This window comes from Blennius ocellaris (assembly GCF_963422515.1).
Source record: "Blennius ocellaris genome assembly, chromosome: 6".
NCBI classification, from domain to species: Eukaryota; Metazoa; Chordata; class Actinopteri; order Blenniiformes; family Blenniidae; genus Blennius; species Blennius ocellaris.
In genome coordinates this window covers 9587594-9613329 of record NC_137655.1, presented here as the reverse complement: position 1 = coordinate 9613329, position 25736 = coordinate 9587594, and the positions used below count along the sequence as shown (strand labels likewise).

General features: G+C 41.3%; 2 protein-coding genes across 2 annotated transcripts in view; both read right to left on the bottom strand.

Moving 5' to 3' along the window:
- Positions 1–29: 29 nt before the first annotated feature.
- On the bottom strand, positions 30–3669 carry rmp64 (ribonuclease MRP subunit p64). Its single transcript, XM_080497726.1, has 9 exons — positions 3572–3669; positions 3295–3449; positions 3082–3170; positions 2312–2440; positions 2104–2181; positions 1629–1888; positions 1444–1502; positions 1135–1349; positions 30–1021 (listed from the first exon to the last, which is right to left on the bottom strand). Exons 1-9 carry the CDS (start codon positions 3654–3656, stop codon positions 721–723), a joined length of 1371 nt encoding a protein of 456 aa, XP_080353852.1. The 5' UTR covers positions 3657–3669; the 3' UTR covers positions 30–720.
- A 926-nt stretch (positions 3670–4595) lies between these two features.
- fn1a (fibronectin 1a) overlaps positions 4596–25736 on the bottom strand; it is a 32199-nt gene continuing 11058 nt past the window's right edge. The window contains exons 13-49 of the mRNA XM_080498533.1: positions 24645–24766; positions 24264–24432; positions 23793–23978; positions 23559–23687; positions 23057–23146; positions 22769–22963; positions 20155–20433; positions 19777–20040; positions 18830–18924; positions 18281–18449; positions 17438–17524; positions 17171–17362; positions 16118–16390; positions 15420–15534; positions 15250–15326; positions 15071–15160; positions 14702–14968; positions 14489–14605; positions 13894–14058; positions 13660–13815; positions 13468–13581; positions 13107–13376; positions 12704–12915; positions 12381–12468; positions 12060–12245; positions 11875–11964; positions 11435–11626; positions 11254–11343; positions 10240–10345; positions 9844–10063; positions 8936–9106; positions 8713–8851; positions 8321–8488; positions 7293–7418; positions 6969–7075; positions 6409–6528; positions 4596–5501 (exon numbers count right to left, since the gene is read on the bottom strand). Coding sequence (XP_080354659.1) covers positions 5433–5501; positions 6409–6528; positions 6969–7075; positions 7293–7418; positions 8321–8488; positions 8713–8851; positions 8936–9106; positions 9844–10063; positions 10240–10345; positions 11254–11343; positions 11435–11626; positions 11875–11964; positions 12060–12245; positions 12381–12468; positions 12704–12915; positions 13107–13376; positions 13468–13581; positions 13660–13815; positions 13894–14058; positions 14489–14605; positions 14702–14968; positions 15071–15160; positions 15250–15326; positions 15420–15534; positions 16118–16390; positions 17171–17362; positions 17438–17524; positions 18281–18449; positions 18830–18924; positions 19777–20040; positions 20155–20433; positions 22769–22963; positions 23057–23146; positions 23559–23687; positions 23793–23978; positions 24264–24432; positions 24645–24766 — 5705 coding nt within the window. The 3' untranslated portion in view covers positions 4596–5432. The remainder of the gene's footprint in view (positions 5502–6408; positions 6529–6968; positions 7076–7292; positions 7419–8320; positions 8489–8712; positions 8852–8935; positions 9107–9843; positions 10064–10239; positions 10346–11253; positions 11344–11434; positions 11627–11874; positions 11965–12059; positions 12246–12380; positions 12469–12703; positions 12916–13106; positions 13377–13467; positions 13582–13659; positions 13816–13893; positions 14059–14488; positions 14606–14701; positions 14969–15070; positions 15161–15249; positions 15327–15419; positions 15535–16117; positions 16391–17170; positions 17363–17437; positions 17525–18280; positions 18450–18829; positions 18925–19776; positions 20041–20154; positions 20434–22768; positions 22964–23056; positions 23147–23558; positions 23688–23792; positions 23979–24263; positions 24433–24644; positions 24767–25736) is intronic.

Genomic DNA, 25736 nt, shown 5'->3' with positions numbered 1-25736 from the left:
GTTTTGTTTTTTTAATTTTGGTTGTGGATTACAAAACTGAGTCTCAGACATACAAAGAACAAAACTAACCCTTCAGCTACTAATTTAGTGTGATCTCCTAAACAGTCATGGTTGCAATACATTGCAGAAAGAACATGTCACATTTGCTGTTCATTACTGCAGCTGCCAGTGGCAATGCAATAACTAGGGATTAGGGATACAATTTATCTTTCCAAGACCATCCATTCGCCCTAATCTAATATCTAGAAACCAATCACGGGGAGCAAATCACGATCAACACCAGCAGGTGGAGCCAAAGATCATTGAGAATACATACTGTGTACAGAACTGAATAATGGATGTATTTTTCCAAACCATTTTACTTCATTATTGGCCATTAATGCTTGCTACATAGTTCACCATTGCCTTAACCGCATGGTTTGTTTATTTTGTAACGTTACACCAAAAAAAAGCAAGGCACATCTATTACAGTAATAGATGTGATGCAGGATTGAGAAATGTTTTCACGTGCAAGATGACTAATGCAACTTTTACACAAGTTGTCTCTTCTGCTTTCAGATGCACGTATATTTTGTAAATGTCCATGGTGCTACAATCCCCACCTTTAAACATTTACATTGGGATCCTTGCAAATTCACTGAGCTTCTCATAGAGCCTTGTGCCAATGTACTAAGCTCATCTCCACTCAGTGGTTTGTGTCTCCAGTCCAACTTGAAGGTTTCACAAACCTACGGAGGCAAATATATCATCTATGTCATCAGTGCTGCAAGAGCGAAGGAGCGGCTGAGTCGTCCTGCTTTGCCTTTCGTCTTCGGACAGTCGAGATTCTGAGAAGTCCTTCCCATTCCGTTGTGTCCTTGGTTGTTTCGTTTTCGTAACAGTTCTGAGTGACCGAAACCGAGTTTTCTGGCAAGTCCGTCTTTTCATCAAAGTAAAAGAACGAAGGGTCGTTGGCGGTGGCCCGAGAGGAGACGAAGCCCAGAGAGTGTCCCGTCTGAAGGCCCTCAGCTTCTTCTTCACACTGTGGATGGAGACAGACAACCATGATTCAGTACTGCAACGATATCACCACAGCATGCCGAAACAAAAAAGTTCTGCTTGAAAAACCTATATATTCAGTGTTGTTGCTCTTACTTGTACCCTGCTGTCTCCAGATGTTCCATCTTTTGGCACTTTAAATGCATGAATGACAAGAGGCGTTTCTCCTTCTCCATCTTCTGCGCTCTGCACCACTCAATCATTTCTTCAATATGGCTTGTGATGAGAGTGAATGTAGCAGCTTTTCTCACTTGTGTTTCAAACCTTAGTTTCCTTTCATCTTTGCGGGTTTTTTCTTTAAGTGTGTTCCCCTAGAGTGCCAGAATATTATTATTAGCACTCGGTAAGAAAACACATTAAATGACAAGAAAATATTTGAATAATTAAGTGTGGTTGCTCACATACCTTTTTAAAATTCCTTAAAATGCTAAAAAATGGTTTCATGTCGGTGTCATTTGCAAGATCTGGAAAAAGGTAAACAATAGTCATGGCACCAGAGATGTCACGCTGTGGCCCTGACGAGCAAGAAGCAGACGAGAGAAAAGCAAAAGACCGGGAAAAAAAAATAAAAATACATCAGAAAAATGTACCTCGTTCAATAGCAACACCAAAGTCTTCAATCTTCTTCGCTTTGACTTCCACTGATGATATCTTCATCCTGATCTGTTTGGCACGAGGGCGTCGGGTCAGTAGAAATACACAAGAGGGACCCAAGAAGAGAGCCAGGTCTGCTGGGAGGGAGTACTCCGTGAGGAATGGCATGGGCTGAGCCTGAGCCACGTCTCTGAGGAGGTCGAGGAGCCTCTCATAGAGAGAAGACAGGCTGACCAGCATGCCTCGGAAAATCACCCTGACGAAACACAAAACATGGACGTTAAGACTTTGGCGATGAATCATTTCCTGTGTATGTTTCCATCTTTATCTAAATTACAGTTGGGCCTGGTCAGCTGACTAGGCAGAGAAAGCCAGATACACTCTGGACAGGTCAGCAGCCCATCACAGAGATACGTGCACACGCTGATCACATTAAGTTCCACATACGCAACAATCAGAGAGAAGACTCACCAGAGCCGACTGAGCATGCTGGTTATCACCACATTCAGTATTATAAACTCCTCCCATTTCATCTGTCGCTTTGAGAGTCTGGAACAAATACCAGTTAAGGGGGAAATCACAAGCAGACCTCTGTGGAATAAAAACGTTACACATGCAAGAAGTAGGAGGACTAATGTGTAGAACAGATTGATCTTTGATTAAAAAAAAGAAAGGATACACAAAAGCCGTACTGCAGCGACGCAACGTGCAGCTCATCAGCTGGCCGGCTCCCAGCACTTTGAGACAAGTCCACTCCAGCATGGGCTGACTGGGAACATCACACTCGCCACACGTGAGGGTCAGTTTTCTAAAAAAAAAATAAAAAAATATATATATATATATATATTACATTTATGCTTATCATCACAATTTGGAATACTGTTGATGGGATGATGGATGTTACATGGAGCCAAAAGTGGAAATCTTTGGGGTTGCAATGCATCATTGTGTCATTGGTTACTAAATGAATCCCATAAATTTAAAGTGCGACTTACATACCGCCAAACACCTACAGCTTTCAATCAAAAATATGTACATCAAGAAATCATGCTGTATGTATTTCGACAAACATTCACGTTTGGCAAGTTTTAAGGTGTTTTGTGTGCACTGTGTGGGCTTTTGCTAAAAACCATATCGAATCTACTTACAGATGCATGATGCCTAAGTAATCAATGATGTTGTTGTTTTTATTTTTGTCACACCAATTGCAGAAGCATTATGTTTATTATGTACAGGGTTAAGCAATACTTCAGTCAAAACCCTTCAGTCTTCCTATGTTTTCCCTTTTTTTTAATTGTTGCATTTTCTGTTGCTGCATCTTGTATCTGGTTGACTGCATAAACGATTACTATTACTATTACAATACACTGTCAAAAGTAGTTTCCCTGTGTGAAATGTGTGGGTCCACATCGTCTTCTAAAAGATGTGTAGAAGCAACATGCACCCTACCTTTGGATACTACTGGGGCAAACCTCTGCCAGCTCCTGCAGGGCAACGTCCAGCTTCATGGTCTTCAAGCGGTTTATACATTGTTCGACCTGCAGTAGAGGAGATAGAGATGTGTCGTCACGTCATCCTTTCTCCATGATCCACATTTTTGCTACGTTAGTCGTGTGATTTTTTTTTTTTTTTTGGGGGGGGGGGGGGGGGGGGGGTCCTGACCTGCTGCAACCCTTTGAATGTCTTGTTGCCTCTGAGGCTGTTGTTGTGGTTGTACAGCAGCTCGTACAAAACTCGGACCTCCGTCTGAAGACTCTCACAGCGGATCAGCTTCAGAACCTTCTCGTTTTGCTCCAGCAAAGCCTGAACGTTTGGATCTGAGGGCGGAGACATGGCTTCTCACACGTGGGTTTACACGCGAGGCGTTCCTGCGCCTCATTTCTCGAGCAGATTTTAAACGACGTGAGGGATTTATTAGCACTGGGACACGGGAACGTACCTGTGGATGGTGTTGCAGGTATCCGGACGGTCGAAACGGCGCTGGGAAACGGGATGTGCACCCGGTTCCACAGCTCTGCCGCCATGCTTCCACACGCAGAGAAAAATATGCACCCGGAAGTGAAAGAGCCAATGAGGTTCCAGTATGAATACACGCTCATGACGTTTAGAGCATACGTCATGAGCGTGTTAAAGGTGCAGCGGTCACACGTTCTACATTCATTAATAAATTAAATATATCAATAAATCAAATATATATTTGATTCAGCCAGGGACTACAAATACAGTACTCACATTGCTGTCACACAGAAGAGTTTTCATCTACTTGTGATTTAGGAGTCATTTTTCCAAATATTTAATTATACTTAGTTGTACATTTTTCATAATTTAATCTGCTCTGTAAATTGTCCATATCTCGCTTTTTGATCTGCATTTTTGTTACCAGTACATTTGTTTGAACAGAAAATGCATATTGCAAGTTAAAGAATTTCACTATGAGATTAATAACGTATTTTTTATATATGATTTTGTTTATAGTTTTACTCCCGCAACGTATCACGCAGCTCCTTTCTTTAACAGTCATTGACTTGTGTCATATAATATGATTGGCCTTCATAATGACAATAAATGCAAGTGTCCTGTAAAGGTCTGAATATCTTCTCTCAGTTTCTGGATGGCAGAGGTTTCCATGATGTGGTCCTTCCTCATCACCAGCTTTCTTTTGATGTTCAGTGATTTCCCAATATATACGATTCTTTTTCACTTGAAAGTTTGTCAACTTTTGTTATTTCATGGTGAAAACATTAAATTCAGCTTAAGTTACAAGTTACTTTGAGGAAGATGGTTTATCATGTGTTGCAATAGTTCATTCATAGAAATCAATGACTGAACTACGGTACTTATAATGGGAAGCTGAGGAAAAATCGAAAATAAACTAGCCCCAAACATACAAGTCTTTAAAGGCAAGTTAATACAAGTTATTAAATAAGCCAAGGAATAATACAAGAACAGGTGACAAACAAGAATAGTTTTTTTCAGTTTATTAAAAAGATTCAGTCCACAGTAGTTCAGGTTCTGGCACCAACAATATTAAAAAAAATAAAAAGAAAAACTAAAAAAATAAAAGTGTACACCCGAAAATAGCATTGAACAAAATGCCTACATAAAAAAGGGATAAATAAAAAAAAATGGATCTAAAAAAAAAAAAAATACAAAATATAGGGAATTGTTGACTTTTCCCTGGAAATAATAGTTATTTTTCCAATTCTCTTAGGTAACAGCTTAAACTTTGAGCCAGCGCATTTTGGTGGAATAGATTTGCATTTTACATGCAAGTTTTTAAAAAGTCATTAAAGCTGACATTTTTCATTGGAACATTTTGATGTCAGTAAAACACACAGTGAATGGCAGCTATGGTCATCATTGGGGAACTTAATCAATTAAAATCTGTTACATTTAGATATTTTCAGTGATTTAATGTGTTCAGAAAAGGAGAAATGTGATGGAATGTTCGGCAATTTAAAAAAAACAAACTCCAAAGCAATGATGGAAATACATGAAATGACTGCAGTTTGTGTGTGTTTGCAGACTGTGTGAAGGTGAGAAAGCAGCAGGAGTTGTGCTCAGTGAGAGTCATATTCTTCTCTTTTTCTTTGTATTCAGGCACAAACAGCTGTACAGATGTTTGGAGCAGAAGAGTCTTTTAAAAGGCACAACACATTGATGTGGTGAAACCCTTTAAGGCACAAATCTGACGGAAATGTTCTTTTTTTTTTTTTTGGTGGCAGCGGGAGGAGCCGTCCTTCTTGAAGTGGTGCCGATGCAGTGAAGGGGCCTCACTTTCTCCTCCTTCACTCTTTGCTCTACTCTGAGGGGCTGAGTGCATCTGCGAGCAGCTCGGGCCTCAAACATTCAATCGGACACTGGATGTTCTGCAGAAAGAGAAAAGAAAAAGTGAGATGTTTTGGCTGTCATTATCACAGCAGGTTCATGTAAATGCCAAAGTGCCCCTTGTCAAGAATGTAAAATAAACTTCAACGAGTTTAAGTATATTTTTATACAATTCACACAAGTCAAATAACTTTACTGCTCGTTACCGACGATGTCCATAATTGAATCTTATTAAGAAGTATTTCCCCGCTTTTCTTAGCCAATCAGCTTATTTTATCAACAAAGAAAATAGTTGTTTTACTTCTACTACGGTTTTACTTTTTTATGTACTTTGCGTTATATGAGGAATGTGTTTTGAATGCCTGTTAGACATTTCTTAGCTGTAATTTATTATAGTCTATTAGTTTTTAAATGTACTATATTTTCATCAGAGTATTTTTTTTTAACTATGATGGTTGTTAACCAAGTAAAATTGAGGTGATGTAACATCCCAAGTCGACATTGTCAGTACTCTTAGCCTCATAATATTTAATAGATGCTTAACAAACATTTCTGAGGTAATAAAGTTTATAAAGGAATAAAAAGGTAAAACAAATAAAATAAGCATAACATCTTCATAATACATAGGGACACATTTGTATATATTGGTGAAAAATTCTCACATTTTATCCAGACATTTAATGACAACATTATTTGATACCAAGTCCTGAAAAATATGTATAAAAATGTTATATCATGCAACCATATTTGATACATCTTTAAAATTAAGTAAACTTTTCAGATTATCATAAGAATCTTTACAGTGTGTCGTGATAAAGTTTCATGATGAAGTGAAACAGCCGACGCAAACCATCATTATGAATTCCAACAGTTTAACACGACACACGCATCAACAGGTTGAATTTCATAACGCATCAAACGTTGCGGAGCAGAAATGATGACACTGACCATTTTGCGTAGAGCATTCTCTCTGTAGCGGTCGAAAGCATCCGAGTGGACGGGCTGCAGGAGGTCAGCATCCACATCAGTCTGTGCTCCGGGTCGTCTGCAGTTCTCACATCTCCAGCCCTTCATACAGAGAGAATACTTTTTATTACAAAACACACAGCAAATGGGTATGAGAATACACTACGAGAGTCTGATTATTTTAAATCAGCAGAGCTCAGAGCAGAGGAAATATCTGTGGCGGTCATGGTATCTCTGGTTCGTCATAAAAAACATGACCAGCTGGTGATTTTGAAAATGTTTCACCTCTGATCCAACAGTGTTCAGGTGAGTGTGATTTGTTTTTTAAAAGGATACCAACTATTTATAAAACTAAATTTTAAATTTCTAAAGAAAAATAAGAGCGATCTGCAATTAAAAAAAAAAAGGAATTTACCCCCATGATGCATTTAAACTGCTTGAGTGATTTCAACGCATGACAGACTGATACTTTCTGGTAGCCAGGTTTGGCACGCGGCCCCCCGTGTTTGACATCCCTGGCATATACCCGAGTGTCATCTCACCTGTTGTCCTCCGTAGCAGGTACAGGTGCAGATGGCTCCCATGTATTCCTTCTGCCACTGGTTTCCAACCTGATACATCTTCCCATCGTCATAACATGTCGACTCATCTGGAGAGTGGATATTGTTTTCATTAAGTGAAGTTTCCCGATTTAATATCAAACATGCATATTTGAATGATTTTCCTTCTTTTCTGAAATTGAAAATTATGTTTTTTGCCTTTTATAATTACAGTCACATCTGAAATAAAAACATTTAAGAAAGTGGGGGTAAAAAAAAATAAAAACGCATTTTTGTTTCTCGGTCTGAATGTTTGTCTGTACTTACGTGGTTCACATTTAAACTCTCCCTTGCCGTTGCCCAGACATGTGCAGCTCATCATGTGACCGTTCTCGGCACGGCGGTCCCACTTCTCTCCAACACGATGGTTATTTCCATTGTCATGGCACCACTCTGTTTGGAGGCAGGAGGAGCACACAGAAGCACAAGATACAGGAGGAAGGAAAAGATGCACAGAAAAATGCATGAAATGAGAGGAATTAGAAGAGGTGGGAAAAAAAACCCAGATGTGTAGGTTGAAACAGACATGGAAAGAAAGGATTTCATTAAAACGTGTAAAATACACTGGGGGGAAAAAAATGGCCTGCGGAAAAGGTTTCACATCACGTGTTTTCTGTACAGTGCAACTCAGCATCTATAACGTCTGTATTTCAAGTATCTCAATCACAGTCGTGATCACACACTTATTGATATTCTCAGTGTATTGCACTGCACGTGGTCACCCATGATAAACACACACACACACACACCAGACAAAGGACACATGGACTAATGAGCTCAGTTTCTGGTATCGTCATATTTGCTTTGGGTGATTTTGTACAATACAAAAAACTGAGACTGAGGTTAAGCTCTTTTAGGCTCTTATTGTGAAATCCTCACATTCTATAGATGAAGCGGAAAGATCAGCATGGCCAGACATTAGGTAAACTCATACAGAGAACAAATAGTATCCAAGATCAATTTAACAAGAAGACTGTTACGAGAACATCCATAAGATTACTAATACTGACATAATTAGAGCACAAACATAAGCACTCATTTTAATATTATTGCCAAATCTGCCCATGCTGATATTTTATCAAGGCTTCGCCTGCACATAAAATCTGCCCTGGAAGATTATATGGCTCATGAACTGTAGCTCAGGAATTTATAACGTGTAATATAACTCAATCAAACAAACAATTTATTTTATAAATTCCTCTACATTAGATCACATAGAATTACATCTATAATTCCATGGTGCATTGCAGGGTGTTTGTAAAGCATGAAGTGATGGGGGTTAATAAGCCACTCACTGGATGAATCACACCTAAAGTGACCGCTGCCGAGCCCCAGGCAGCGGCACCACAGCTTGAAGCCTGTCTCAGACATGCGCTCCCACTCCGAGCCCATCTCGTGGTACGTCTGAGTGAACGTATCGAAGCACACATCCCGGTTGGTGTTAACGGGGACGTCACCTGGGACTGGGATACAGAAAGGACATGGAGTAAAAACACAAGTGTAGTGGTTTGCATTGCCTATGTGTCCCCCTGCCCCCACCCAATCCAAAGAACTAAAAAAAACAAACAACTAAAAACCTTTTTTAGTCTTTTATATTTTGTGCATTTTCATGTATATTTTTAATCACACTCTTTAACCATTTAGGAATTCTAAATGAACTCAAAGTAAAACTACAGAGCTGCAGTACCGGCGTTGCCAACAGTTACGACTTCCTCCAGAACCTTCTCCTTGGCCCCGCCCCTCATGGCCTCCACCACAACATTATAAGATGCTCCGGATGTCAGTCCAATCAGTGTGGCGCTGTTGGAGGTACCTGGAAGACGCATCTGCATATTGGGGAAAAAAAAAAAAAAAAAACTCAGCAGGGATTCTTCTTTAGCCGTTTTCAAGGTTTGTGTTAATGTGACTACCTGGAAGCCCCCTTCCTCCAGCTGTGTGATGGGACTACAAGACACCTCGTACTCTGATGTGAGGGGAATGGGTTGCCAGGAGATGGTGGTGACCGTCTGAGCTTCTTGGGGAAACTCCGTTTCATTGTCCGGGAAACCGAACGCGAGTCCTGGCAGAGGGCCGTCGCTCACCTGATGGATGAGATGTGATAAGAGTGGCGTTTGATATTTAAGGAAACAATTACAAGCTTGCCATAGCTTAGAGTAAAAATCCTGATGATGGGACGTAATAACTGCTTTCTCACACAGTTGTCGGTTTTAATTACTTTATACCTTTTGGAACTACAAAACATTTGCTGAATGTACATTCATGATTACAATCTGGAATTAATGTCGCCATTTTACATTTTGCAGCCTCTTTGTTTAGTAGCATTTTAACCAACTTTGACTGATTCAGTTAGTTTGGTTGTTTTAGCCATTTTGAGTTTTGACCATTTTTTCCTAGTCATTTTAGCCATTTTTGATTCGTTATTGAAAGTTTCAAAGATTTTGGCAATTTTTTTTTTTAGCCAATCTTTGTTCCAACACTTTTTTTCTGTTTTATTTCAAGCAATTTTAGCATTTTGTAAAACACATTTTAGCGAGGACAGTATTTTTGAAAACAAACCACACATCCCAAAAAATTAAGATAATATTGGGATGAAAATATATAATGTTCAGAAAGCTTCAGAGACCCAATACAGAGGAACGAGAGCCACAGGCTGCAGGCCCTTGTTGTAGCATACTACACACTTTGCACATTCAATGATATATCTTAAACTGAAGTTACTTTCGCACGGGGAAAAAAATCATTAAAATACTTGCATTTGGAATAAAAGATTACTGTGAGGTTCTTTGTTGCAGAATGAATACACCTAAGTCTTACCAACCTTGACCAAAGGAACACGGTTTCCATCTGGGCCAGCTGCAGGAATGTAAACCAGGGGTTCTCTGAGGGTGGGTCTCTGGCCTTCTTTGGGGCCACTAAAGGGCCCGTGAAGTCCGTTGTTGGGTCCCAGGCTCTGATACTCTGTGTAAATGTGCTGACCCTGCTGGCCTGGTTGGCTCTGGCCTCCGGTACCAGCCAGGTGGACAGTATTCGTGTCAAAACTGGATAAGACAACAAGTTGAAGGATGAGAAAAAGAGATGCAAGTGTCATGTATTATGGACAATACAGACAAAACTACTCCTTAAGATTAATAAACCACTGACAAAGAAAGACGATGTGTCATAAATGCATTTTCATGCATTGTAAAAATTTTAGTCTGATTATGCAGATGATTACATCTTGTCGAAGGACTCGGGAACATCCAGGATGTCAATGGTGGGTCGATGAGGAACAGGAAGCTCAGGCAGCTCTGGGACGAGCAGCTGAGGATCTGTCGCCGGTTCTGATTGAACGAGAGACATACCGATGTTAGTATTCAGCATTAAAAGACCAGTAAATACTTTTAATATGACTAATCCTCCTTTATAAACACCAGACAACCTACTGGTCTGTCCGTTTCTAAAGGAAACAAAGAGGAAACATTTTTCTATTTGTAATGGACTATCTTTTGGGAAGGAAACAAAAAAAGGTGTCAACTTAAAAACCAAAAAAAGCTACTAATTAAACAAGTCATGGAAACAGACCGCATTAACTAAGGTTTTTATCATAGGAAATTATAACTAGAATCTAGTTGGTAGTACAGTTCTTAAAAGAGCCTCACTAAAGGTTCAAATTTAGACATTTTGTTCCAAATCCATTCCAAAATAAAAACTTTGGGGGAGAAGTTTCCCTGCTGTTTATTATTGTTTATGGACTCACTTGATGCAAATTGTCAAATGCAGTTTCCTCCGTAAAGGAGAATACACGCAAGCATTTCATTTCCATCAGGAACAGAATTAATCACGAGGGGCAACAGGCTTTCTGCATTATGATTACAGTACAAGAGAAAACCAGAAGAGGGCAGCACAGCATAGTTATTATGTACTGCAGCCATTGTTGGCGCTTCAAAAAAAATCATGGCCTCCCTCTAACTCGCATATGGTTTCAACTAATTACTGTGACTATATTGCAAATACTTGGCACAACTTCTTAACGTTTATCATATAAACTCAAGTGGTTCACATAATCATCGATGTGTTTATTGTTCCACTAACAAAGTAATATGTAACTGGTGCGAGAAAAAAGGTGATCTTTATTTTTGTTGCAAGAAAAATATTTGTACAACATTCAATTTCAACAAGAATTCAATTCAGAAAAATGGAGAAGAGTCCCATCAAATCGCCTCCAGAAATAATCCCATTCAGGACTTACGTGTTCTGGCTTTTCCCACCAGAGGTGTGCTCCTCAAAGAGTTCTGTAGTGTGACAATCTTAATGACGTACTCTGTTCCTGGTTTCAGACCTGTGATCAAAAATTACACAGAGGAGTATAAATAATTTGACATTTCTACAACTTTTCTGATGCATACTGCAAATCTCAGACACACACTCACCATCAATACTGGCGTAGGACTGGCCTGCTTGAGTTCTAGGGATCAATTCCCGGGGCAAACCACCAGGTTCTTCAATGGTGACATAATAACCAGTGACCCGGGGACTGTGGGACGGCTCCCACATGAACGAGATGCTGGTAGGATTCAGGGAGGTGAAGCGAATGTTGGTGGGAGGCATGACCAGCGGCTGGGCTACAAGACACACAAGTATAAAAAAAAACAACTTAATGCATACTTATCTTAGAATCATTATCATCATTGTAGTCCTCTCCAGGACTAAAAAGCAAAGTAATTCTACAGCAAGAACAGACTAAATCAAGGGTTTAACTTTGGCTTTTACAATAGAAGGATATCATGATACAAGTACGTACTGCATAGTGCTGTGTCCCTTGTTGTTTCAAAGAGAGAGGTCATGTTCAGTGTTCATGTGTATTGGTTACCTGTGGTGACAGCGAGTGTGAGCGGCACACTGCGTCCATTGTCTTTCAGTGTATAGAGGTTGATTTTATATGTAGTGCCTGGCTGAAGACCTGAAGAATGGATGCACACAGGTTAGAGAGAGTTTGCACATCTTTTTTTATGTGGCATGTTATTTTTGTATATTTGGTATGCAATAGTTCTGTACCCGTAATAGTGTATGAACGCGAGTCAGAACCGATGGTCTTCTGAATGGGGATGTCGCCCAAAGAAGAGGAGGTGGGCGTGGCTTCGACTAGGAACCCAGAGATGGTGTCCGTCTTGGATCTCCAGGTCAGAGTGATGGAGGAATCGTTGATGTCTGCTATGCGAACGCGACGAGGCGGGCTGATATCTACAGGTTGATTAGTAACAAAAATAACTTGTAAGATTTACTCGTATCAAGAGAACAACACTATTCATGATGCTACCATTTTTACAGAGCAAAGCTTTGTATGATTTCATCGTGTTACCAGAGTTTGAGACTTACTCTCCAGGGTGGTCACCTCTCCTTTAACTGGCCTGCTGGTCAGAGAGTTCTTCAGGGTGTAAACATGGACTTCGTAGGAAGTTGCAATCTAATTGAGGGGGAAAAATAAAGTCAGCCATACAAATGAAAGAAAACTGCTGCAGCTGCAATCCTAACTCTTTGTGCGCATGCTTGTGCACGTGTATCCACAGGCACAAACCCCTGTCCTCGTTTCACATTTTGTCCTTGGCGTTCGAGAGTGCAGATGTCCACGCCACTCGCGGCGTGTTTGTTAGTGCACGATGAGTTTTCAGTGACCTCAAGTCGATCCAGTTCACACTCACCATGAGTCCCGAGATGTGTGCCTGAGTGGCGTCCGGGGCCAGGTTGATCTCTTTGGTTGGCCCGCTCTTGTTCTTGGGGTTCACCACCACACGGTAGCCTGTGAGGCCTGGCAGGGCGTTGAGCTGGTTTCCCTGGCTCGGCACAACCCAACGCATAGTGAAAGAAGTTGGCCCAACCTGGGAGAACTGGAGGTTTGAGGGAGGAGAGATCGCTGGATGGAGGAAAAGAAAAAGGAAAAAAACAAAAACATAAATAAGTTTCTCTCAATACAAAGAAAGAATAAACCAAACTGTCTTTGTAAAAGGAGCAAAAACTGTTGTACTGCGCGTGATTTTTCACATTGGAGATACTGAAAATTGAAAATATACAGAATGAAAATCTAATATTAATGTTTTTCCCAACCTGTAGCTTGTGTCCCAACCAGTGGCGTGCTGGATGTGCCGTCGTGCAAGGCGATGACTTTCACGGTGTATTCGGTGCCGGGCTGGAGACCGTAGATGATGGTAGACTCGGCATCTGACCGTGGGGCAGGGCGCAGTTCTCGCTCACCCTCCTCTGAACTTGAATAAAGCACCCGGTAGGAGGTAACTATTCCCTCGGGACTGTCCCACGTGATCCTCAGGGAGGTGGAGTCGATATCCGAGAAGGTCAGGTCCTTGGGACGGTCAACATCTAAAAATATGAGAGAAAAATAAGGTAAGAGTGTTGACAATGCGGTACAGTGTCAAGAAATTGGGACTACATTTTTCAAATAAATACTCACTTGTTACAGCGTTCGCCACCAACGGGGTGCTTTCTCCATCTTGTCCAAGAGCAAACACACTCAGAGTGTATTCAGCAGTTGGCATGAGTCCCGAGAAAGTGAATTCTGTTTGGTCTGGGGAAAAGAAGCAACGTTAAAAGCTATATGGATTTTTTATTTTTTTTTAATAACCGTGTGGAGTGAACATTATACCTGGAGCCACCACCTCAGTGAAAGATGACCCCTGTCCATTTTTGGGGACCCCAGTCACCCTGTATCCCATGATGGGGCCCTGGGCTGGACTCCACCTCACCGTGACACTGTTATCGTTCACATCAGTTACTTCCATTTCAGAAGGAGAGTCGACACCTGGGGCAGACGAGAAGCCATGAATGGAAACTCGATGTCTCGGAGTGATCACAAATGACAAGTTGTGCATGTGGGTACCTGTTTTGTGTGTGACATAAATGGGGATGCTGGAAGCGGGGCTGTCTCCTCTGCCAGTCACAGCGTAGACAGTGACGGTATAGTCGGTACCAGGCTTCAAGTTCTTGATTGTGGCTGTGGACTGCGAGCCGGGCACTGTGAACTCTTTGGTACTACTGCGACCACCTGGACGAAGAGGGAGAATGTGGGAAAAAAAAAATTCAAGTCTTTCTTTTTCTGAATGCAAACATGACACAAAGAATAAGCGTCGCACAATGGCTCATGATAAATAAAAGTTTCCCAAGGAGCAAAAACTAAATACCTGAAGTTGAAAAATACAAACAATAGAAAAGGCCAATGACTGTAAAACAAAAGTAGTTTCTTCCTGCATTCTAGAAAGACAAAAGCAACCTAAATTTCTTGAGAAGTCGATGGCAGTGGACACATAATATAAAAAAGACATCACAAACTATTCTTTAAAGTTTTTTGGGCTTATGCCTACAATCTTGGGGCAAACCTTGGCAATCCCACGTGGCTAATTTTTTAATTAAAAGTGGTTTCTTCCGCACTAGCAGTTAACAAGTGAAGCGAGGAGAAAAGGATTAAATCTACTTACCAGACTCTCCATGAGTGATCCTGTAGTAACGGACAGTGACTGGAGGGGCAGTCCAACGAACGGTGATGCTCATAGGGGAAGAGTCCAGCACTTCCAGTTCAGTAGGAGCATCTGAGACTGAAGAGAGAAGGAAAACAAACCCATTAACGTCAAGGTTAGCAGCAACTTGGCGAGTAAAAACAGAGAATCAAGGGCTAAATTCAGTATTCCTACTCGTTTTTTGTTTCCCACTGAGCGGCAGGCTCTCCTGGGTGCCGCTTACGGCGAAGATGTTGACCAAGTACTCGGTGTCGGGGGTGAGGCCTGTCAGGGTGTAATGGCTTCTGGAGGGAGGCAGGCGCTCGTCCTTGGACCTGCCGCCGCTGACCATCTGGTAACGGATACGATACCCGCTGATTTTGCTCTGTGGAGCGAGCCAGTGGAGGGTGAAGGAGCTGGTGAAGATCTCAGAAAAACGGAGGCCAACCGGCGAATCCAGAGCTGCGAGAGGGTTCAAGAGACGGATTGACGAGGGTTAAGAAAAATAAAATGAAACACAATGAATCAACGGTTATTTGACAGTTGAATCATGTGAGAAATCACCCGTTTTCTTGGTGCCAACAACGGGGGAGCTTTCCCTCTGCTCATAAACGCACACCACGCTCACCAGATACTCTGTATTTGGGAGCAAATCTGTGGACAGCCAAAACAACATCTACATAAACCGATATTCATATGTGGTTGGAGGTTTCTGTGCAATATTTGTTGTTGTTGTGACATACTCTTCAGCACCACACTGTTATCTCTGCCTCCCACACTGGTTTCTGTAATGTCATCTTCATCATCGATGGGGTGATATCTAAACGACATAAACATCCACCAGAATTAGTTTTCTGAACGTAGTCCGAACACCAATTCAAGACGAACAATCCAAACATATTTGTTTGCATACCTTATAAGGAAGTCGTCAATGTCTGCAGCATTTGGCACACGGGGAGCGATCCAGGTGACTTGTATGGTATCGGGACCAACTTCTCCGAAGTCCAGATCACTGGGTGCTGGCACGGCTGATGGAAAAAGAGAGCAGCCTGATTCAGGATGAACGCAGAATGTCAGGTTAGATTTTAAAGATGTGTGACTGCTCGTAAAAGGCGGCGAGGGGATTGTAAATGTGCCATGAAATAGTGAGGAGCAAAGACAAAGCAGAGACGACAGATGAAAGGAAATAAATGAGGTGACTTATCTTCCAAAACGCAAAAAGCCAGTGTTTTATGTGTGCACGTATGTGTCAGTGTAAATTTACGTGTGAAGTTTTACAGCATCTTAAAAGTGAGAGAGCACACGCCAGTCTGCAGACAGGGGGGGAGGGGGGGGCAAAATGAGCCTCAGTATGATAAACCTGCTCAACTAAAACCAGATGTTGCACGCGTACGAAGAGGATCGTTAAACTGACAACACAGCATGTAAAGCAAATTACAACAACAACTTGAAAATGTTTTTGTTTGGAGGGCTGCACAACACGGCTAATAAGAACCTCATTACCACACAACGTCATTTATGAGTCCATCATATGCAAACCTTTTCCATTTTTATCTATTTAGTGATCTAATCCCTTCCAAGGAGAAAATGATGCTATGGTTGTTAGCTTACAGGTCTGCTGAGTGAGCGTGGTGGGCTCGCTCTCGCCGTTTTCGCTGACTGTGATCACGCTGATGTCGTAGTCGATGCCAGGCTCCAGGCCGTAGACGGTATAGTGACCGGTCGACGGCTGGACTGTGTCCTCGAAGATGGGTACGCTCTCGCCGGCTGCAACCACTGTGATCCGGTAGCCCGTGATGGTGGTGGTGTTGAGCGGTGACCAGCGGAGACTGATGGTGGTGTCGCTCACCTCCTCGAAGTTGAGGTCAGATAGCTTTGGTACCTCTGGGCATGTGGGAAATAGATTTGGGGGGGGGGGGGGGGGGGGGGGGGGCAAGAAGAAAAACAAACAAACACAGGCAGGAGAAAAGCAAAATGTTTGAAGCATTAGTAAGCTGAGTAACTAATGATCCACTTCCAGCAGGGTGACGCACATATCACATTGGTGGAAGAATGCCTTCTATATTTTCATCTGGTGAGGTTACTTAATGAAGCATCTCCATTTAATATACACACACACAGATGAAATGGCATTAATGTGGCACATTAGTCACTTTTGCATTAGCAGCTCAGACCATGTTAGCATATTGTTACATGAAAGGAGCTACCATGCATTCACTGTTGAAAGCTGCAAAGAAGATTTCAACAGCATGGTATTGATAGTGTGTTCCAGCTCAGAATTTGGGACTCTATCGTTTTGGGGCAAAGACAATTTAAAAAAAAAAAAGAAAAAATTTAGAATTCCATCCTAAAGCTCACAAAACCTTCCCAGATAGTTTTCAATAAGCCTGTATGCAGTGTGACAGTGTTTCAATCTGGACACAACTGTACATACAAATCTGCTTATCGATATGAAGCTACAATATTAATGTGAACAGAATACTTTGTTTTTTTTCTTCTTATTTATGCATTCTGAGTGGAACACATTTGTTGTGTCGTCTCCATCCATGGCAGCATGCCATTTTCTGCATACACAAAAAATATCCTCAAAAAAGGGATTCTGAATTTTTTTTAATCAACATGTGGCACATATCTGAAAAACAAACATAAAATAAATAACCTCACCTGGTGTGATGGTAGTTGATACAGGAACGCTCTCCACGTCATCCTTCACAGTAAAAACACTGACATTGTACTCCACCCCCGGACTGAGTTTATCCAGGGTGCAGGAGTTCTCTCCCGCCTCCACAAACTCCTCCACGCGGTTTCCTTGTTGCCCTTTGGTGGGAGTGCAGGTCACTTTGTAGCCAGTGATGTCTTCAAGAGGAAAGGAGAAGGTTTAGAAGGGAGGAATCTGGCTGCTGAGACTTGAGAAACACGTTGACTGTTTACCTGGTGTACTCGCTCCGTTCCAGTGGACGATGAGCTCACCAGTGTTAGGGTTGGATTCCAGGTTGAGATCAGTGGGAGGAGATAAAGCTGTAAAGAAAAACAGAGTTCAGTAAAGAAAGCAAAGACTTGGTTTGGGTTTACAGCAGAGGTGCCCAAACTGCAGCCTGATGGACAAATGAATAATATGTGTTCAATTGCTCACCTTTTTACACTTGTACAGTTTTTGTTTGAGTATTTTTACATTATATGTACTGTTGTCTTTTTTGCAGTATTTTAATTATGCACAAGGGGGCAGCACCTGTAATTTTATTAAAAGACACTATAATGACAAATTAAGCTATTCCAATAGTCTAATAATAGTATAATTGTCAACCGGGTAATCATTTTGGCCATTGTAAATGGAATAAATCAAACATCATAATAGCGTGATGATATTGCATTAAAACATTTGAAGTTAATTTTTAAAAAAAATCAATACGTCACTGAAAGAATTACAAATTAGGTAAAAATGTTATAATCTATAATAATTTTTTTTCCAGTTTTCTAATCAAAAACAGGTATAGTGGATGACATTTCTATTCACTGAGGATACACTATAAAGCACAGTCTCGGTTATGGTTTTAATTTATTTTCTTAATATGATATTATCAAGTTTCAATTGGCCAAAGAGGTTATGTTGTTGGCAGAAACTAATACATTATTGTTACACTGTTGATTTATTATTAGCACTCAGCAAAGCAAGTATATATATATATATATATATATATAGTTTTGGGTTTTTTTGTATGTGGATTTCAGTGAAAACAGTTTGGTTGCTGGACCCTGGGTTAACACTCTACTCACGTGTCACAACATGGCGAGTGATTGCAGTTCCTTGCTCATTTCCATTCACGACTGGCTGGACACTGTAGGTATACTCCACTCCTGGAGTGAGGCCAGAAATGTAAATGCTTCCTGAGTCAGAGGTCACATCTCTTGGGGCCTCCCCACCCTGACTGGGCCGCACTGTCAACTGAAAAATGGATGAACACACGGTCGGAAAGATGAAGAAGAGGGAGAGATAGATCATGGATACAGGAGGTAAAGGTCAGAGGTCGCCGTTTTCCCAAGGAGATGTAAGCCTTCAGCGGATTCTCATCTCTGGTGTGAGATATTCTAGCCAATTAGATTTAACTCGGAGGTCAGACGCCCCCATGTTTGCTGACACTCAATGAGGCCAAGAGTAAACCAAGAATAGCTCGGGTTCCCTGTCCACGGCAAATGCTAGAAAGTCTTTAAAGACCAGCAAAAAAAAAAAAAAAAAAAGAACTGAACTGGATGTTTTTTTTTTTTTTTTCTGTGGTGGAAATGTGATGAATAAAATCGGTTTTCTGTGTCAAGTGGTCAACATACCTTGTACCCAATGTGAGGAACTGGAGTCCAGGAGATGATAATGGAGGTATCGGTCACATCAGTGATGAAAGTAGGAGCGTTTCCCATTGCAGGGCCTAAAAGAGACGCAGAGTAAAGGGTTCTCATCATTACAAACAACAATGATATGTGTGACTGTAGGCTGATCCGCAGTTTGTTGGCAAGCACTCTAGCCATGTGGTGAAAATAAAACTGTCTAGAGTTTGGATGTGCTCCCTGTGGGTGCAAACGTTTCCCGTAGATAATTTTGTTTCCTCCTACAACTGAAAGACTGTATGAGGAGAATTATTGTCTCTTAATAGTCCATAGGGACAAATAGGACTTTGTGTTTTTGTCCGACTTCCTGCGTTTGCCCTGTGATGACTCGGTGTACCCTGCCCTCTTCCCACTGCAAACTGGGGCTGGTCATGATATAATGGTATAGAAAAGGGGGCTGTAACCTTCATGACCATAAGACCCGTTTTTGTCAGTTTTAACCAAACCAAATATGTGTAAGAGGAGTAGAAAGACACCTTTAAAATGAGTCCAACATGACTTAATAAGTTTCAGGTACAGTTTGGAAACACATACACAAAGTTTGCACCTTCAATTACAATTTAGGATGGGAAACATTTCAACATTTCCAGCAGTTTCACCCTTCTCCTTTTAAGACTATTTTGAGCTTTTTAGCCATTTTGGGTTCCCCAATTTTTAAGCACTTTTTTTCAGAAGGGCTAAAAAGCCACGTGTTGCTTCAAAGCCACAGGCTGCACACCCCCAGTATAGAAAATGGATGTGTGGTCTGCCGTAAAAGATCTACAATATAACAGAAAATTGTAAAGCAACTTAAATGTGGGAATAATCTTAACTGCAACATTCAAACAGACCAGCACTTTCCAATCTTTCTTCTGAGGTTGTCAAAAGTAAATGCTTCTGTGAGAGATACTCACCAGTAGTAAAGACGGCAGTCTCCCCCTCACTCAGTGTGTTGTCTTGCTCAGCGTGCAGAGTGGCAGTGTACTCAGTCTCAGGCTTCAGGTTGAGGAGAGTGTACTGGGAAAGGTGGGAAGGCAGGCGCTGCGGCTTGGGGTTAGAGCCCTCCACAGTGAGGAAGAGGCGGTAGCCAGTGATTTTAGCACGGGGCGCATACCACAGAATCACTGCACTGTCCTCGGTGATATTGGAAAAGTGGATATCGGTGGGGGCATCTGGCTCTGACAAGGGACATAAACAATACATGCTTGAAAACGTACCTGTATCCAACAGCAATACAACCAAAGAAAATCAATTCCCGAACTGTAAAATGTTTAGACATCACCAACACATACTTGTAGTTTGTTCTCCAACAAGCGGTAAGCTTTCCTCTCCGTTATGAATGGTGTAGACGTTGAAGCGGTACAGTGTGCCGGGCTGCAGGTGCGTCACTTCAACATAGGAGTTTTGACTGACTGGCAGCGTCATTTCTCTCTGTGGAGAACCCGACTCGTCCACAGGGAGCACTGTGACCCGGTAACCAGAGACGGAACCGGTCGGGCCGGTCCAGGTCAGAACTATCTTTTTGTCAGACACTTCAAAGAACTGCAGGTCGGTGGGGGAAGCTACTTCCTCTGTGGGAAACAACAAAATGAATAAAGATTGTCAGATGACTTTTGAATTTAGTCATCTAACAAGTCATGACACTTCTGTGTTTAATGAAATAGAAGATAAGCAAGTGTAAAGTAACTGATGCGTGTCTAAACACAGTGCCCTGGTCTGTCCGTCTGTGCCAATACAATTGCAAAGTCAGCAGATAAGATTGGCTTTTCTCTACCTGAGGGCAACATTTATCTCACTACAATTATTTCCATTGTGAATGACATGTCTGGGTAAATAGCTGGAATATCGCTTATGAACTTGCTTTAGTGATTGCAAGGAAAACCAAAAGAGGGGAAAACTCATAATCCATCATTTACACTACCCAAAAAGTGCAGGTGAGGCAAAAACGTTAGCAAAAGAGACAAAACAAACAGTTTAAATATCCCCCAGCATCTGAAAGCTTTACACTTCAACATAAAACTGGATTCCTCCTAAAGATTTGAAAAGATCATGTTGTTCATCAACAAACTATGATATATGGACATATGCCTCATGGATCAAAGTTTTATCTTGCATGACAATAAAAACAACGAGTCGTTCTTGTTAGTCATTTGGCGCAGGTCATCAAAGCGCATGCTGCTTTATATGGAAACGTAACATGCTTATAGGGGCATGACCGCCTTAAGGCAATTGCTATGTAGAAAGTGCCAAATGGTGGCAGTGCCTCACATTATGGACAGAGTGGTTGACACAACACACAAAAATGTCTTAAAACAGTACACAGCTGTAACTAAGAGCAGGGGAGAGAGAAAGAGAGAGGGATCTGACTCGTGAAGGAGACGAAATTAAAGAAAGGAATAAAAAAGAAAGGTCAAATTCATTCAGAGGAGATAGAACTGCACTGGCTCATCTTTAGTCATTCCTATCGCTGCAAGCCAGAGTTCCGTACAAGTTTTTACTGTGAATGCAGCAATTGTTTGATTCAGGGATCTCATGATGCTATTTTCTTTTTTTAAACTGAGCTTACAAAGTACAAGCATAGACATAACAGGACTTCTCATCACATGGCGATTTGTTTGCCAGATATAAACCAAACACAAGCTTTCTGGTCAGGAGACTATCTCAAACTAATTTCATACCTTCAGAAAGCTTGTTTATTTACCGTTTCAAAGCGTGCCACATTTGTTAGGAACATGTATACAACTTTTCTCAACTTATTCTTGTAAGGGGCTAGAATCAGAGTGAAGAAAGGAACAGGCTGACTATTACTCACAGAACCAACAGAGAACATGGAGATTGCATCATGAAAAACGCATCACATATCCTCTGCCAATAAGGAGTTTTCATGAGTACAGTCTATTCTGCCATTGATGGTCAGGCCTCAACCCTACTGAACTCAGCTTGGACATGCTGTTCATACAAAAAGACCAAGACAAACACGTTGGGCACCTTCGACAAATGCTTTTTGAAGAATACAATGTCAATGTAACAGTCATGTGCAGGCGGTCCAAGGCTCTACGTAGTTCTTCCACACGCTACAGATGCTCCCGTTTGAGTGAATGAATCAGATTTCAATGTTTGAATCTTTCAAACAATACCAAGCTCTGCTGCTCATCCTACAAATGAACGTTCCTTCTAAAATGTTGCCCCATTTAATTAGGGAAGTAAACAAAGTATGAAATGTGTTTTCAACTAACACAACAGAAATCTACATGACAGAGATTTTATCTCACTTTTTGAGCAATGTTTAAATTCTCTGAAATTATGTGCAGGTAACATTTAGCCACAGAATCTACAAAAAAAATGTTTTAGTTTATATTCTTTTAATTTAACAATGGCTGATTTGCCGTAGCGTGCATGTACCACAACAGAGCATAGTCTGACACACAGTGGTGACGGGAAGTCTCAACTAGGTCACGCATCTTCAGTCCATCACACAAACTGTACAAACACACTTTTCCAACATCTGCAACTGGCTAAAACAGCATGCTCAACCTGGCACACAAACGCTTTACCAAACTACAGCCCAGCAGAATAAGAGCCCAACAGCTGTGCACTCCATGACTTCACTTTCCATTGGAAAACTCTTAATACTTCGAGTATTCAGAGTTGGAAAGTGGAAACTTCGATGAAAAATCACAAAATTTGACATTTCCATGAAAGCCAACCGCTCTGGTAGGTGTGAGGATGTCTATTTAAAATGAGTAATATCCTTCAGGAGCACAATTTTGCAGGTATGCACTGATTTCTGTCATTTCTACATAAATGATTTTAAAACTAAGCAAGTACAGGGTTGAATGTGACAAAATACCAATTTTTTTACATGAATCCATTCAGCATTTTGCAGAACGAGCGTCAGTCCCGTACCTGGCAGTGGATCTCCGGAGGTGTTGACCTGAACAAAGATGGGCTCACTCTCCAGACTGTCCTCCACAGCGTAGATACTGATGTTGTACATCTTCCCAGGTAGAAGGTCACTCAGTGTCACTGACGTGGCGGTATCGGGAAGATTCAGCTCTGTGCTCTCACCTTCCACCGACGGCGTGTAGACAACCCGGTAGCCTGCACGGAGGATACAGAATGCATAGCTCACCATTTGCAGGCAGAGGACTTCAGAAAATGTTTCAAGCATCAAATAATGTGATTATAACTTACCAGTGATGGGAGCTAGTGGTTTTTCCCAGGTAACTACAATGGAAGTGTCTCCAACATCCTCTACTTCATGCTCCTTGGGTGCATCGGGTGCTATTGGAATATATGAGGTGTAAATATGACAAAAAACTACATCTTTATTCCTCTATTTCTGCATAAGTAATATATTTTTAATTGTTACCTACAAATTTAAATACTTTTCTTTATGAGCAGAAATCTTTGTGCCTATTTAATATGCAACAAACACTGACACAAAGTGAGGAAGCCCTGAGACACAAGTGGAAGAGAGACAAGGAACAAAGAAAATGAAAGAGAAAAGTAGAGAGAAAAAGAGAAGACCCAACGAGAGACATCAGAGGAGATGAAAGTGAAGAGAGAGGAATATACAGACAAAAAAGAAAAAGACAAGTCAAATGTGCTGGGAGTGTCAAGAAAAGAAAAAGAAAAAAACAGGGGAAAAGAAACAGCGAGGCAGACCAAAAAAAAATACGAAAAGAAAGCTCACTGGTTGTTTGTGAAGTTGTGAGAATGAGGTTGTCTTCTCCGCCATCTGTCACCTCATACACATTAACAGTGTATTTCCTTCCAGGCAGAAGCTCATTGAGGTTGACTGAGGTAGTTGAGCGAGGCAGGTCTGATCGGAGAGATTAACTCGGTCAACGATTTTCAAACCAATGTAAAGAGGCTGTGGAGGTTGCATCATTTTGAATTCAGTCCAAAAGTGTGCGTCTGCACTTACCCAGCACAACAGGCTGCCCAGTGCTCTGGCCATCCTCAGTGAGTTCGTACTCCACCCTGAAACCGGACACTGTGTCGGAGGCAGAAACCCAAGAGACTACGAAGCTGCTGGAGGTGATCTCAGTCACCGACTCCGAGGTGTTGATTATAGGCGGAGGCAGGGTGGTCTCGCCTTGGGTTGTAGCCACTACGGGAGAAACAGAAGGACAAGTTTGCAAAAATGCAAGGGAACACTGCTTGTAATATTAGGACCAGAAGCACTGGCCAGGACACACTGGAAAAATAGCTTTAAATCTCTCTGGGGACAGGCTTGTTAAATGAAGATTTATGGAGCTAAAATAGAGAAAAATACATATTTGATTTTAAGACCCAGGTCTTCAGAATTCTCTCTTTTCCATATTTTGCAGCATGAGATCAGCTGAATACTCAACGACAGTAGGAGCCAAAGCCAAAGCCAGATCTATCAACTTACATGATCCGTAATTGGTGGTGAAGTCAAAGCGGGTGATCTCTCTGCGTCCAAGCCGCAGAACGCTGATCAGCTGACCCTCGTAGGTGATGCCCGGCTTCAGAGCGGAGATGGTGTAGGAGTTGAGATGGCCAGGGATCACCACCTCCCTCCATGGGTTGGTTGTGTGTTTCTGGAAAACAGTGATGAGCATTGAAATCAAAACGAAGTAAAAACAATCCGAGTAAGACAATCTCAAGCACCCAGACATCCACACTGGAACATTGTCTCCTTGTCTGAAGTCATTTTTTATCAGCATGTTGGAGAAGATTCCACATGTCATTATATCAGATTCATTTAAAAGAGGTCATTATTCGTTGTCAGCTCTACATTTACAAAACTCACCACTTTCCATTTCAGGATGTACTGGGTGATGTGGGCAGATGGAGGGGCGTTCCACTGAATAGGGTGGGAGTTGGGTTGGTTTCCTGATTCTGTTATGATCACCTGGACAGGACGATGTCCGCCTGAAAGACAAACAGAGAGAATTACACTAAATAAATCAGGCCTGCTTCATCCCACTTATGTGATTTCGTGCATTATCAATACCCTTTACTTTCTGCCATTTGTACATTTCATAAGCACAATCCCACAAACGGTGGAGAACACACAGCTTCGCATAATCCGAGTGTTATGAGTGTGTGGCAGTATTCTCCAGAGCAGGACACAGAACAGAGGGGAAAACTAACGGCTCCGTGTGAGATTCCAGCTCCGATGTCAACCGCTGAGTTGCGGGAAGAGTTTTACTCTACTTTCTCCACTCTGAGGCTTTTCTTTTAGCACACTTCACAATCTCCTGCTTCCCTTGAAATTACAGACACAGCGCTAATATAGTAAACCAACCAAGCAAATGAGGAAATATAGAAAGCTTTTAAACCTCTCGTAATTTTCTTGGACATAATTTTTCTATAAAATTCCCTATGTACAGTCATGCAAGAATTAATATTGTGCAAATATACAGCCAACAGGAATTATGTTGCATTTTCTATTAAACATATTACAGTAATCATCAGGATAAAATTGTAATTTGACTTTCACGTTTAAAGTATGTAAAAACTTGTGTGCAGGATTCACTTTAATCCTTATTAGAGAATGTTTTTTTTGTCAGTGGCACTTACTGAATCACAGAGTGACTTGTTTTGTGTTTATAACTTATGAGGCAAGAAGTGATGCTGTTTCACAATAAAGTTTTTATGTCACATTGCAATGTTTTTGAATTAATGTGAACGTTTTTAGATAATAGAGCTCAAAAGTGGTATGATATAATGTGATGTATTAAGACACTTTATTCTTCATATGGCCCATCCAGAATTACAGAGGAAAAATGGTCCCCAAACTTTTCACCACAGGAAAGATACAAGGCTTGACCGGTTTTGAGATGTCAAACAAAACCATAAGACATTTATAAAACAAATCTACATTAAAAAAAACTGTCCA